Source organism: Elephantulus edwardii, unplaced genomic scaffold (genome assembly GCF_000299155.1).
Source record: "Elephantulus edwardii isolate Elephantulus edwardi_28Jun2011 unplaced genomic scaffold, EleEdw1.0 scaffold00040, whole genome shotgun sequence".
Classification (NCBI taxonomy): Eukaryota; Metazoa; Chordata; class Mammalia; order Macroscelidea; family Macroscelididae; genus Elephantulus; species Elephantulus edwardii.
The window spans coordinates 15,589,107-15,602,790 of NW_006399790.1; the positions used below are offsets into that span (position 1 = coordinate 15,589,107).

General features: G+C 40.5%; 1 protein-coding gene across 3 annotated transcripts in view; it reads left to right on the forward strand.

Annotated features, from left to right (window-relative positions):
• The window catches only part of TENM1 (teneurin transmembrane protein 1), a 795,992-nt gene that overhangs the window by 600,689 nt on the left and 181,619 nt on the right, over nucleotides 1–13,684 (forward strand). For all 3 annotated transcript variants that reach the window (XM_006885054.1, XM_006885055.1, XM_006885056.1), the window contains exons 17-18: nucleotides 8,282–8,543; nucleotides 10,874–11,141. In XM_006885054.1, the coding sequence (XP_006885116.1) occupies nucleotides 8,282–8,543; nucleotides 10,874–11,141 (530 nt within the window). The remainder of the gene's footprint in view (nucleotides 1–8,281; nucleotides 8,544–10,873; nucleotides 11,142–13,684) is intronic.

Genomic DNA, 13,684 nt, shown 5'->3' on the forward strand with positions numbered 1-13,684 from the left:
TAATACTATATGTCTTTTCAAATATTCCATAATTAGAGCTTTCTATTAATTCAAAGAGAAAGTTCTAGTGGCATAGTTCCTAGACAGTTGTGATGCTAACCCATAGACATCACGTAGTCTTTGGAGGTAGGAATCCATCAGCAGCTTCTTGAAGAAAAAATGAACAGTCTCCTTTCATTGTGATCTGTGGTCTAGGAAACCCAATGGAAAGTCCCTAGCAGTCAGAACCAACTCATTGGCACTACGTGAGTAAAACTAATTCAAACTGGCCTTTCTCCCTCTTAGACTGGAGAATGGCACTGCAGAACTTCACCCCTCAGTTACTGATTCAAAACTAATCTCTCCCAGCCCAGTATCTTCAACTGTGTCCCAGAAATTGTGAAAAGAATATTTCTTTAAATAGAATATGCCTTCCAAGACATTTGAATTCCCAAGGAGAGCTGATGGGCCCCCAGTTCTTTTTCACTCACATGTAAAGGTTTCAGTGAACTATTTGATATTCACAAAAAAAGTCTTGATGTCTACAAAGTATAAAAATTTTTGTTTCCAGAAAACATTCAAGAGGGAAAATTTATGTTGTTGTTTTTGTGTTTTAGCTTTAAATAAAATGCCAAGACCCTCCTCTGCAGAGAAAAAATTAGGTTTATGTAGATGGCAGATAACTAACCAGAGTCCCCTCTGGCAGTCAGTGCTTCCCTCAGGCTCCACAAAGGGTGTAAGCATTCAAAGTATGTGTTCCAAATGCCAACCAGACTGTCCCACTGTCATCTCTCGGACATAAAGTGACAGTATAATGAGAGTTTCCATTTATATGTCCCTGCTTGTTGCTACCTCAGATTGAATAAGTATTTTTTTAAAAGTACAAAATCTTAAGGAAACTCTACCTGAGGGCAAAAAGACTGCAGACTGAGATTGGCATTTAGATATCTAGCAAACAGAGTGCAATATAAGAGATGCTGAAAGGATGTTCTGGTTCCAAATCTCAATCCTACTCATCTGCTTCAGTGCCTACACCATCACTTTGAGTGATCATCCCAAAGTCACAATTAAATGAGAATATATTATGTGAGATGTGGAACAAATTGCCTCCATTATTATCCATTTATGCAAGTGAATTGACAGCTTTTCCTACAGAACCACAAAAGATTTAGGTCGTGGGATCAGAGTGATATCTACAAAGCACAAAGAAGCATGGCAATGAAAGTCTGGATGAACAAGAAGTGTGAAAAGAGTAGATATAAAAATGGAGATGAGTCAAAGTACCAGAAAAAAGTGAGATTTTAAAGAAAAAAAATTTAGTATCTGTTATATGCCATATTTCTTTGACTGTGTAACAGGCTATCAGTTATTAATATGCAAGTTCAAATTGAAGGAGAAGAAAGTTAAGGAGTTAAAACAAGTCCACAGGGACAAAATATGGCCTTGAATCTATCCCAACTGAATTAAAAAACCATCTCAAGAACGGATTTGAAGCGATGGACGCTAATGATCAAAGGTCAGATGACAGCATTAAGAAGAAAGTAAAATGTCACACTACAAAGACAGGGAAGAAATAAAAGACCAAAATAGATGCCAGAAGAGACTCTGAAACTCACACTAGAGCATAAGCAAGCTAAAACAAAGGAAATAAATACTGAAATAAGAAAACTGAATAGAAGATTTCAGAAGGCAGCTCGAGAAGACAAAGTATTATAAAGAAATGTGCAAGGAGCTGGACTTTGAAAACCAAAAGGGAAGAGCACACCCAGCATTTCTCAAGCTGAAAGGACTGAAAAACAAATTCAAGCTTTGAGTTAAAATGCTGCAGGATTTTATGGGCAAAACCTTGAATAATGCAGAAAACATCAAAAGAAGATGGAGGAAATACACAGAATCATTGTACAAAAAAAGAACTGATGGACACAGACCTTGTTAAGTAGCATATGATCAAGAATCAATAGTACTGAAGGAAGAAGTCCAGATGCATTGAATACATTTTCAAGAAAGTCCCTGGTATTGATGGAATACCAATGAAAGTATTTCAAAACAGATGTCCCTCTGGACATGCTCACTGGCCTATGCCAAGGAATGTGGAAGACAGCTACATGGTTAACCAATTGGAAGAGATCCATACCTGTTCTTATTCCACAGGAAAGTGATACAATAAGTATGGAAATGATCAAACCACAGGCATGTCACAAGCTCAGTGGAGGGACGGAGAAAGAGAGGGAGACCATTGATGAGACAGATTGATGCAGTAACTGGGGTAATGAGGTCGTAGGTGTGTTGGAGATGGTATAGTTGGCACAATATCAGGATTCAGGACTGTTGTACATAGGGTCACTATGAGTGGCAAGAAACTCGATGGCATATAACAGCAATGACATCATTAATGTCACATGCAACTAAAATCAAGGGTTTGAATCTACAAGCAGCTCCTTGGAAGAAAGATGGACAACATTCTCCCATAATTTTATCACCTCAGAAATTCAACAAAGGGTTGCTATGAGTCATACTTGACAGCACAGGGTTTGTTTTTAGAGATATTTTTTTTTAATCTTTTGGGGGAGGGTTACTATATGATACAACAGAATGTGGAAATTATTGAATTAATATTATGTGCAAGCAAAATACCACTGAAGATCACTCAAAGACATCTAGAACAGTACATAGACAGGGAATTGCCATAAGTTCAAGCTGGATTCAGAAGAGGTCATGGCACCAGGGATATTATTGCTGATGTCAGATAAAAAATATCTTTTTTTGTTTTTTGACTGAGTACAGTGTACTTCGTTGATGGTACATGACAAGATGAGTTCTCTAAGTCTCTCCCCTTTCTCAGGAGGCCTGGATGGAAACTGTGTCAAGGATGTGAAATTCTCAGTGTGGGAGGAATAGAGTTGGGGCAAGAATTCCCCAGCAGCTGAGCGTCTCTCTCTCTCTTCTCTAGTGCAATTGCTGGGGTTGGTGGTCTAAGGGGCTCTTATTCTTTGGAGGCCATATGAACCATCAGATCAACCACCCAGTTGCTGTGGCCAAATTTATTGTCATACCTGGAAATGAATTTGTTAAAGTGGTTGTTCAGGGCATCAAAGGTGGAAGAGTGGGTGTCACTGTTAAAGTCACAGGAGACAACCTGGTCTTCAGTGTATCCCAGGATGCCCTTGAGGGGCCCATCTGATGCCTGTTTTACTACTTTCTTGTTGTCATCATATTTGGCAGCTTCCTCCAGACGGCAGGTCAGGTCCACAACTGACACATTGGGCTGGGTACACAGAAAGCCATGTCAGTAAGTTTCACATTCAGCTCAAAGATGACCTTGCCCACAACCTTGGCAGCACCTGTAGATGCAGGGATGATGTTCTGGGCAGTTCCACGGCCATCACACCACAGCTTTCCAGAGGGGCCATCCACCGTCTTCTGTGTGGCAGTGATGGCATGGTCTGTGATCATGAGTCCCTGTGATGTCAAAGTGTCATGGATGACCTTGGCCAGCAGGATCAAGCAGTTGGTGGTGCAGGAGGATTGCTGACAATCTTGAGAGAGTCGTCATATTTCTCATGATTCATGCCAGTCACAAACATGGGGGCACTGGCAGAAGGAGCAGAGATGATTACCCATTTGGCACCACCCTTCAAATGAGCCCCAGCCTTCTCCAGGGTTGTGAAGACACCAGTGGGCTTCACAACATACTCAGCACCAGCATCACCCCACTTGATGTTGGCGGCATCTCGCTCCGGGAAGATAGTGAGGGCTTACCTATTGATGACCAGCTTCCCATTTTCAACCTTGACAGTGTCCTTGAACTAGCCATGCATGGACTCATACTAAAACAAATAGACCACATACTTGAGGTCAGTGAAGGGGTCATTGATGGAAACAACGTCTACTTTGCCAGAGTTAAAAGCAGCCCTGGTGACCAGGCGTCCAGTGTGGCCAAATCCATTTACTCCGACCTTCACCATTTGTGTCTCAGAGATGTGCCTGAGGATATACAAGAAGAGAGGGCAATTTGTCGATCGATGAGGAACAGAGAGTCTAGTTGTGCTTTATTGACTGTGCAAAAGCATTTGACTGTGTGGATCATAACAAATTGGCTAACATTGGGATGAATGGGAATCCCAGAACACTTAATTGTGCTCATGTAAAACCTATTCCTAGACCAGGAGGCTGTTGTGCAAACAGCCAGGAAACACTGTTGTTGTGTGCTGTTGAGTCACTTGTGACTTACAGCGATCCCTTGTACAAGAGCTCTGAAACCTGCTCTCTCCTGTGCCAGCTTTACTGTCTCTGACAAACCTACACTCATTACCCCTGTCGCTGAATCAATGAGGAAGCACTGTTGTTGCTGTTGTTATGTGCTGTCGAGTCATTTGCGACTCATAGTGACCCTATGTACAACAGCCCTAAACCCTGCTCTATCCTGTGCCAATCGCACTGCCTCTGACACACCAATCCCGATTACCCCAGTCACTGAATCAATCCATCTCATAGAGAGTCTTCCCCTCCTGCGCCGTCCCTCCACCCCCCCAAGCATGATGTCCCTCTCCAAGGACCTGTCCCTCCTTGCAACAAGCCCAGAGTATGTCAGACAAAACCCCAGAATCCTTGCCTCCAAGGAGTTGCTTGGTTTAATCCTCTCCAGGATGAATCTGTTTGTTTTCCTGGCAGTCCATGGTACATTCAATACTCTTCTCCAGCACCACAGCTCAAAGGCATCAATTCTCATTATGTCCTCCCTAGTCATTGTCCAACTCTCTGATGCATAACAAGTGATTGCAAAGACCATGGCCTGTATCAGGTGCACTTTAGTCTCCAGAGAGACACCGTTGCTCTTGAGTACTTTAGAGAGGTCCCTAACAGCAGACTTTCCCATCGCAATACACTTTTTAATTTCCTGACTGCTGGTGCCAAGAGTGTTGACTGTAGAGCCAAGCAAACTGAAGCTGTGAACAATCTCAATTCCTTCGCCATCCATCCTGATGCTACCGATTGGTCCAGTGGTGAGAATCTTTGTCTTCTCAGTCCATACTGAAGACTGCAGTCCTTGACCCTCCGCAGCAAGTGCATGAGGTTCTCCTCAGTTTCAGCAAGCAGGGTTGGGTCATCTGCATAACGCAGATTGTTAATATATCTTCCACCAATCCTGATGCCACACTTCTCCTCATAGAGCCCAGCCTCCCGGATAATCTGCTCTGCATACAGGAAACACTGCATGGAAACACTGCATGGTTTAAAATTAAGAAGGGAGTGTGTCATGGTTGTATTCTCTCTCCATACCAATTGAGTTGGAATGTGGAGCAAATTTTTCAAGAAGCTGGATTCTATAAAGAAGAATGTGGCATCAGGATCAGAGAAAGACTCATCAATAATCTGTGTTATGCAGATGACACAATCTTGCTTGCTTCAAGTGAGGAGGACTTGAAGTACTTGTTGCAGAAAATCAAAGAATAAAGCCTTCAATATGAATTGCATCTCAGCATCAAGGAAACAAAAAATCTTGCCACCAAACCAATAGGAGACATCATGCCAGATGGAGAAAAGATTGAAAACTGTCAATGATTTCCTCTTACTTGAACCCATAATCAATACCCTTGCTACCAGCAGTCAGGAGATCAGGAGATGTATTGTACTGGGAAAGTCTACAGTCAGGGACCTCTCCAAATTGTTAAATTTGTAAATTACATGATGCTAAATTTACAAATAAATATGTGCTTGATGTTAAAATTTGTAAATTGTGCATGATGTTAAATTGTAAATTGTTAGTTTGAAGACTAAGGTGCAGCTCATTCAGACAGTGGCCTTTTTTTCTCACTTTCTATTCATCTGAGAGCTGGACAGTGAATAAGGATGACAGAAGAATAATTGATGCCTTTAATTTGTAATGTTGGAGGAAAGTATTGAATATCCAATGGACTTACCAAAAGAACAAATACACACACACACATACATATCTTTGAGAAGATGCAGCCAGAGTGCTCCTTGGAGGCAAAGATGGTGAAGCTTTGTCTTTCATACTTTAAGCTTGTTGCTAGGAAAGGCTATTCCTTCGAGAAGGGCATTGTGCTTGGGCATATGGTTGAAGAAGGAGCAGACGACCCTCAGCCAGGTAGATTGACATGGTTATTGTAGCAATGGGCTAGAGAGTGTGTCAGAGCTTGTGAGGTTGGTGCAGGACAGAACAGGGTTCAGATCTGTTGCTCACAGGGTCGCTGTGAGTCCTACTCAACTCGAGGGCAACTATCAACTATGTGCATGATGCTAAATCTTTATCTCATTTGTATTTAAAAACAAAACACTGCAGTCCAATTTCTTTCAATGCATGCCTGTCCTCCATTGGGTTCCTAAGACTCTAAATCTTCATGAGATTCCCTGCTCATCTTTCTCCTACAGAGTAGCTGACAGATTCAATTTCATGATTGTTCTGTTAGCAGTCAAACATGTAACATGTTATCATTACATGAAATTGGCCTAATATCTCAATGAAGAAATTGAGGGGGGTTTTGAACTAGGTAACACAAAGACACAAAGTTAGTGTGATGGAACTGGGATACAAGCCAGGTGTGCATGACCCCAAACCCCACATTCTTTCTACAAAACAAAATTATGATCCTCTTTGTTTCTAAAAGATTATGTTTAGAAGTAGTGAATAATCCCTAGGTACATATGTTCTTGTTTGGAAGGTCTATTCTGGTTTTGTTTTCAAATGAATAAGCATTTAAGTTTTACGGTGAGGTTTAAGTGCAGCAAATAAACTTGCCCAAGGACACGGAGTTAAAACAACATGGAATGTCAACCACAAGAAAAAGATTTCTTGACAGGTAGTGTAAGATTTCCCCTGCTATGCTTGCCTTAAACCACTCCTGCATTATCATGAATTCAGTCTCTGTGTCTTAAACCATAAGCTGTGTGGATTTTATTTATTTTTTTCTGTTTTTCATTGAAGCCTAGATTATTTTCTATAGCTAATGCAGTTCTTCAAATCCTCTTTTTGGAAACTGCCTTAATAGTACAGCTACTTGACGGGGGAAAATGAACACTAAAAATACAGTATCACCTATCCTTTTTTTACTGTCCTTTTCTCTTTTTCTAGAAGATTTCTACAACAGGATGCAACTTATATACTAGAACATAATAAATGTCATCTGAGGGGAGTGATGAGATGTCCATAATTAACTCTAATTCACTATAAAGCCTTTTTCTCATTGAAAAGGTGTCTTAGTGAAAGATCTTTTTAGTGTAGGGAATTGATTATATCTCTCTCTCTTGTGTATTTCAGTTACTCTGAATATTAAGGAATACCCTATTGGCCTTTTTCACCATTATCTTACTTTCATACAGTATTTTATGCTTTCTGAATGCTTTCAAATACGTTATCCCAAAGACATCATTATACTTAATTGAGAGAACAGTCTAAATAGAGAATGTACAGAAATCTGAGTGTGTTATGCTCCAATGCAGTAGATGTGTCAGAGCCCGCTTCCAGAAATGGACACAGTTGACTTACAGGAGAGGTAGTCTCGTTTCATCAGATATGGAAGACCTTGTTGCTTGAGATAGGCAGGATCCATTACAGGTGGCCTTAATTTAAAAAATGGAAACCAAAAGGCATTTTACAGGGAATCCTAAATCCTAAATCGAGAAGACAAGTAGAATAGGGGACCAAAGAATTACCTTTGTGGAGGGTTCATGCATGGTCCATAGTTCAAGCAGATTTCACTGGCCAATTTTCGTCTGCTGATATCTTTCTCCAAATGCCATCTCAAATTGTCCAGCTTCAGACATTATATTTGTGATCCTGAACAAGATATTTAACCTTTTGAATTTTCACTTTTCCCATGTTACATTAGAAAGGTTTTTTTGAGAATGAATAATGTATTATATATTAAAGATGCTGCTGAGTGTTAAGTGGTTATCTTTCTGTTATCTCTGGCACTGTGGGGGTGGAAAGGGGAGGCAGTGATGTCAGACGTGACTTTGGAGAAATGTATGCTGTGATTTCATTTAGGATAGTCTTAAAATTGATTTATAAATTCTGCGTCAATATCAACTGCTAGCATAGAAATTCTTCTTAGAAGCCTAGTAGATAGTAAAAAGAAGCCATCTGTGCAATAAATATTTAACTAAAGGGAATCTATAAAATAGAAGATGTGAATATATATAACTGAGTCCAAAAAGGAAGAAAAGACACCCAAAAATGACCTATTTTTCTAACTTTTTAATACTATTTTTATAACTCATTGGTTGAAAGTCTCATGTGTTGTGTTTTGTTGGGCTGTTTTTGTTTTACTTTCCTTCTCAGCTTTGACCTTGTGGCAGTTGGTGGAATCTCTGTCATCTTGGTCTTTGATCGATCACCTTTCCTGTCGGAGAAGAGGACCCTCTGGTTGCCTTGGAATCAGTTCATTGTGGTGGAGAAAGTAACCATGCAGAGAGTTGGATCAGACCCACCGTCCTGCGATATCTCCAGTTTCATCAGCCCAAACCCTATTGTGCTCCCTTCACCTCTCACTTCGTTTGGAGGGTCCTGTCCAGAGAGAGGAACTATTGTTCCAGAGCTCCAGGTAGGTGAATGGGCCTTTTACCATAGAAAACCCTAGCATTATAAGGTAATCAACAGCACAGACTTGCTGAGTTCCTTAGAGTTCATGCCAGCCTTATGCTGCACTGCCCTCCCCTCATTAAGAGAAAGCTTCACATGTAGATCATTCTGGCGCACACTTGCAGAGTGATTGGCCAGGGTATTTGGGTCCCGTCGCTTGGCCGTGGAACAGAGCAAGATGAACTAGCTGTCGTGAGAGTTAAACTCAAAAGGCTGACCTAATAAACACTGTGCTTTGAAGAAAAAAGCCTTTCTACTCTACTCTGGTAACAGTGTAATTGATGAGCTTAAAGCATTTGTGGTTCTGCAATTAAATCTACTTAAGAAATCTACTTTGCACTCATTATCTAGTTTGAGTTGATTGTTCTTAAAGCATCATGAAAACTCCTTTTATTTAGTTGTGTTGCATAAATGTAGTTTTCAAGTCTGCAGTTGTATCTGTTTTGTTGAGATTTTTTTTCTCATATTTTGCTTCTGAGGTGTTCAAGCTTTATAGTCAGGGAATGGCATGCTTTTCAACCTTGAGATTCTAGAACACCTGATTTTTTTTTTCAGTTAAGCATTCAGTATTTTCAATCAATACTAAGCTATTCAGTTGCCCATATTACAATTCTCTCACTGCATTACGAGAACATTTCTATGATAGTTCACTATGAAAGCCACCAAAATGGACTCGAAAGTCTTACTGGTCCAGAACTCAAGAAGTTTACTTAAGTGCTTGATTTAGTAGTACACATACTAAGCTTGAAATGATACGGACGAGACTGGCATGGCCCTTGCACAAAGATGATGTACAAATGCGTGAAATGTTACACATTTTTAAGAAAAAGAAGTAGACTTGACAAGAGGTAAATGGACACCTCAAAATAGAGCTGGTTTTTCTCCACCACATCTTCACTAGCTATTAGCAGTGCCCAGAAGAAACCACTTGTGAGAAGCTCCCAAAGGAAAAAGGAACTTAATGTGCCATCTCTCCCCTGTCTTCTTTCATTGTTTCTTACTTAGAAAGGGAGGTAAAAACCAAAATAGTACCTAACGAGTGCATTTGATTGAAACACCTATTCTTTACAGATGCCGTGAGGAAATACAGGTGATCTTTTAGGACAAACTTTTCAAAATTACCCGAGCTTGTACTCTTATTAGAGAAAGGAAACACTAAGGTGCCAAATGTCAGGCAGCCCTTCACTAAGAAGACTGACAGGAAGAAAAGGAAAGGAAAGGATGAGACCAGAGGGATTGGTGTCCTCAGAAACAGGAGAATGATCCAAAATCCTGAACAATGAGAGGTGCCGTGTGGTTAACAAGTAGTTTGAAGGAGAGAGAGGGAACAAGGTTCTGAACAAAAATTGAATGAGAGCATGACAATAGCACGCTATTCCAGTCTCCTTAAATGTGTTCAGTGGGGTGGGCTCTCTCTTCAGACATTTGAAAGAAGAAAGTCACAGAACACAAGATTTGGCATTAGTGAGCACTAATAGCTGTGTAACTCCATCTCCATTTATGAACAAATAAGTAATAGCAATTAATGAAAGAATCCAAGTAGTATGTTTTACTCTGGGACCAGTGTTTTGTATAAAATTCGCCAAGGAGTTAATAGGAGTTATGTGCTTCTGTGCCTTTGGTGCCAACTTAGAGAAAATTGTTCCTGGGCATGAGGACGCCCAGGCATAGAAAATATGAAGGCAAAATTTGATTAAAGATCTGGCCCTTAGGGTCATCTCAAAGTGTGATGGCATCAGTAAAGATTAATTCCAGGGAAACTATAATCTTTGTCATAAAATATCGCTGACTGGGCCTGCTTCTGGAGTTCTTCCTCACAGAGAACCTTGCCTGAATAAGGATTACAGCAATAGTTTCATGATATATGACTTGATACCAAACAAGATTTTGGGGTATGCATGTAGAAGAAAGAGACTCCTTAATGGATTCCCTAGCACTGAGTTGATTGACATTCAGCTGCATGAATTTCTTTTTCCCCCAGCCCCTAAGCAATGTTGAAAAGTGAATGCGTCATTTCCAGTCTTGCCTAGCAGGTACAAAGGAAGTGCAATTGTCAGGGTCAGCTGGATTGCTTCTCCCCATGCAGATTTGGAGCCAAATTTGAAACATTTGCTTATGCAACCTCACAAAGATTGGAGAACAAAAACCAAATAAACAAACCAAACAAAATAAAGGTTAGAGAACAAATGCTTTGGCAACCACACATCTCTTGCCATACATTTATAAGACACGAGAGGTCTCCTTGTCTACTGTGACCACTGATAAGAACCCATTTGGCTTTTCTCCTCTCAGGTTGTACAGGAGGAAATCCCCATTCCTTCCAGTTTTGTGAGGCTGAGTTATTTGAGCAGCCGTACCCCTGGGTATAAAACCTTGCTGCGGATCCTTCTGACACATTCAACGATTCCTGTGGGGATGATAAAAGTACACCTCACAGTAGCTGTGGAAGGACGACTCACACAGAAGTGGTTTCCTGCGGCAGTTAATCTGGTCTACACGTTTGCCTGGAACAAGACCGACATCTACGGACAGAAGGTTTGGGGCCTGGCAGAAGCTTTGGGTATGTTGAACCAATTCTATGTAGCAGTGTTTTATTCATAAAGGAGAAAATTCTAGTTGTTTATTAATTGCATTTGGAATGATTATAGGGTTTATTCTCTTTGAAGGATCTAATGTGCTTTTCATTTAAACACTCCCTTTGGATCTGTTTACAGTTCCCTTCAGAGACATTTTTGCTTCACAATTTTCGTTTTCCCTTTCATGATGGCTGCATACAAGTGGAATCACACAATATCTGAGATGTAACTGTCTTCAGAGCTGAATGTTGTCTTCTGAATGTTGTGACCTTTGGTGTGCCATTCTTTGGGCCACATTTTTGGATCTGACATTTAGACTGTCATTTCCACTTAGAAACTACAAAATTCTAACATATAGGCATCTCCACTTATTATCTCTTATGTCTAAGATGGTTAGACTCCATTAACGTGTTACTTCGGTAGGTTAAATAGAAAAATTATTCTGTCTTCCTATTCCTTTTTATTTTCTGTAATCTTATGCCTTTAAAACCTGGAATCTTATAAAGAACAGCAACCTTAAGAGGTCTTTTTGGGCCTACAGTTTTCAGATGCTTAATTCTCTCAGACAAGTGACATATTTTTCAAAAAAGAAAAATAAGAGACTGAAACATCTATGCCAAATATTTCTTTTTCTAAAGTGAGAGTATTTTTTAAGGGGAAAAAACCCTCACTATGATCTACGATTGCCTACAATGTTGTTGTTGTTGTGGTGGTGGTGGTGGTTGTTAAGTGTTGTCAAGTCATAGACGACTCATAGCAACCCTATGAAGGAAAGACCTGAACACTTGTGTAAATTTCATACGGTTTCCTGAGGCAAGCTATTTTTGAAGTGGATGCCACTCCTGCTTCCAAGTTTGTTTTAATTGGGGAGCTCCACCAAACACTGTCCACCATGGGTAACTATTATCACATTTGACACATCAGTGTCACAGTGTTTAGCATCACAGCAACCACGAGTTACCTCTGTACAGCACATGGACAGACCAGTGCTATACCACTTAGGAGAATGTTTGACCAAAAAGAATTTAAACCAGGCCTGAGGGCCACAGAATAAAATCACCCACATTTGGCTTGGTAGCATAACTTCCTATCCTCTATTCCCTTTAGCAAATCAACATTCCACCCTAATGCTCACCAGTCCCAGCCAACAAGCTTCTGTAGAACTTGGCTCCTGCAAATGACTTTCAAACTGGATTCCAGCCCCATAGTGCCAACCAAAAGGGTTTTTAAATAGGAGCCTGAATCACATCAACTCACTCCCTTAGCAAATCAACATTCCACCCTAATGCTCACCAGTTCCAGCCAACAAGCTTCTGTAGAACCTGGCTCCTGCAGATGGCTTTCAAAATGGATTCCAGCCTCATTGCCTACAATAGCCATTATTTTATAGATCAAGGGTACCTTGGCATAAAAAATGAGAAATGTTTTATCCTAAGAAATGTTGGTGAGCAACTTAACAATGACAGTAGGAGACAGACAGACAGACATCAATGTCTTTCAATCTGTGGAAGATAGTAAAGACTTCTGAAGAGACCTGACACATTTGGGAATCATTAATCCTTGTACATTTAGGTAGTATATCGTGGAAACCACCTTTGAACCAATGAGAAGATTATCTTTAAAGTTCTCCAGAGGAGACAATTTTTTTTTACACATCTGTAAAATGGTACAACTCCTGACCCATATTTCTTTCACTTCATTTCACTTTCATTCCAGTTGATTCAGAAGCAACTCATAGCTGACTCTCCAGTGGGTTTTCTGAAGCTGTAAATCACGAAGAAGGAAAGGCACCTCCTTTGGGTCAGCAGGCAGTGCAGTTGCTTGTGGATTCAGCCACTAGACTTAATCCCTTTCTTAGACTACCAAAAAACCAAAACTAAACCCGTTACCATCTAATAATTTTTAACTCATAACAACTCTAGAGAACAGAATAGGAAAGGCCATAAGGTTTTCTAGTCTGTAATCCATTTTGAAAGTAGGCTGCCACATCTTTCGACCCTGGCACAATGGATAGATTCAAACCATGGACTTTTCTGTTAACAGTTAAGTGCTTTTTTTCATCACTCTGCAACCAGAACCCTACTGTGTTGATTTCTTCTCATTCCTACCAGAGCAAAATAGAGAAAGGGGTTACAAGGAAAAGCCTAGTGACCCTTCATTGCCCAAGAAGTTCAATTATGTTTAAATAATTATTCCATCTTAGTTGGACAATGACTAAAGAGGACAGAAGAAGAATCGATGCCTTCGAGTTGTGGTGCTAGAGAAGAGACTTCAGTATACTACCATGGACCACCAAGGAAACGGTTGAGGTCTGTCTTGGAGAGAGTGAAATCAATTTCTCCTTGGAGGCTGGGATTTTGAAGCTCTGTCTCACATACTTTAGGCACATGGCCAGGAGGAACCTGTCCTTGGAGAAGGACATCATGCTTGGAAGGGTGGAGGGACAGTGAAGGAGAGGAAGGCCCCAGATGAGATGGATTGATATTGTAACTGAGGCAATGGGAATAAGGGTGTAGGAATCAGTGAG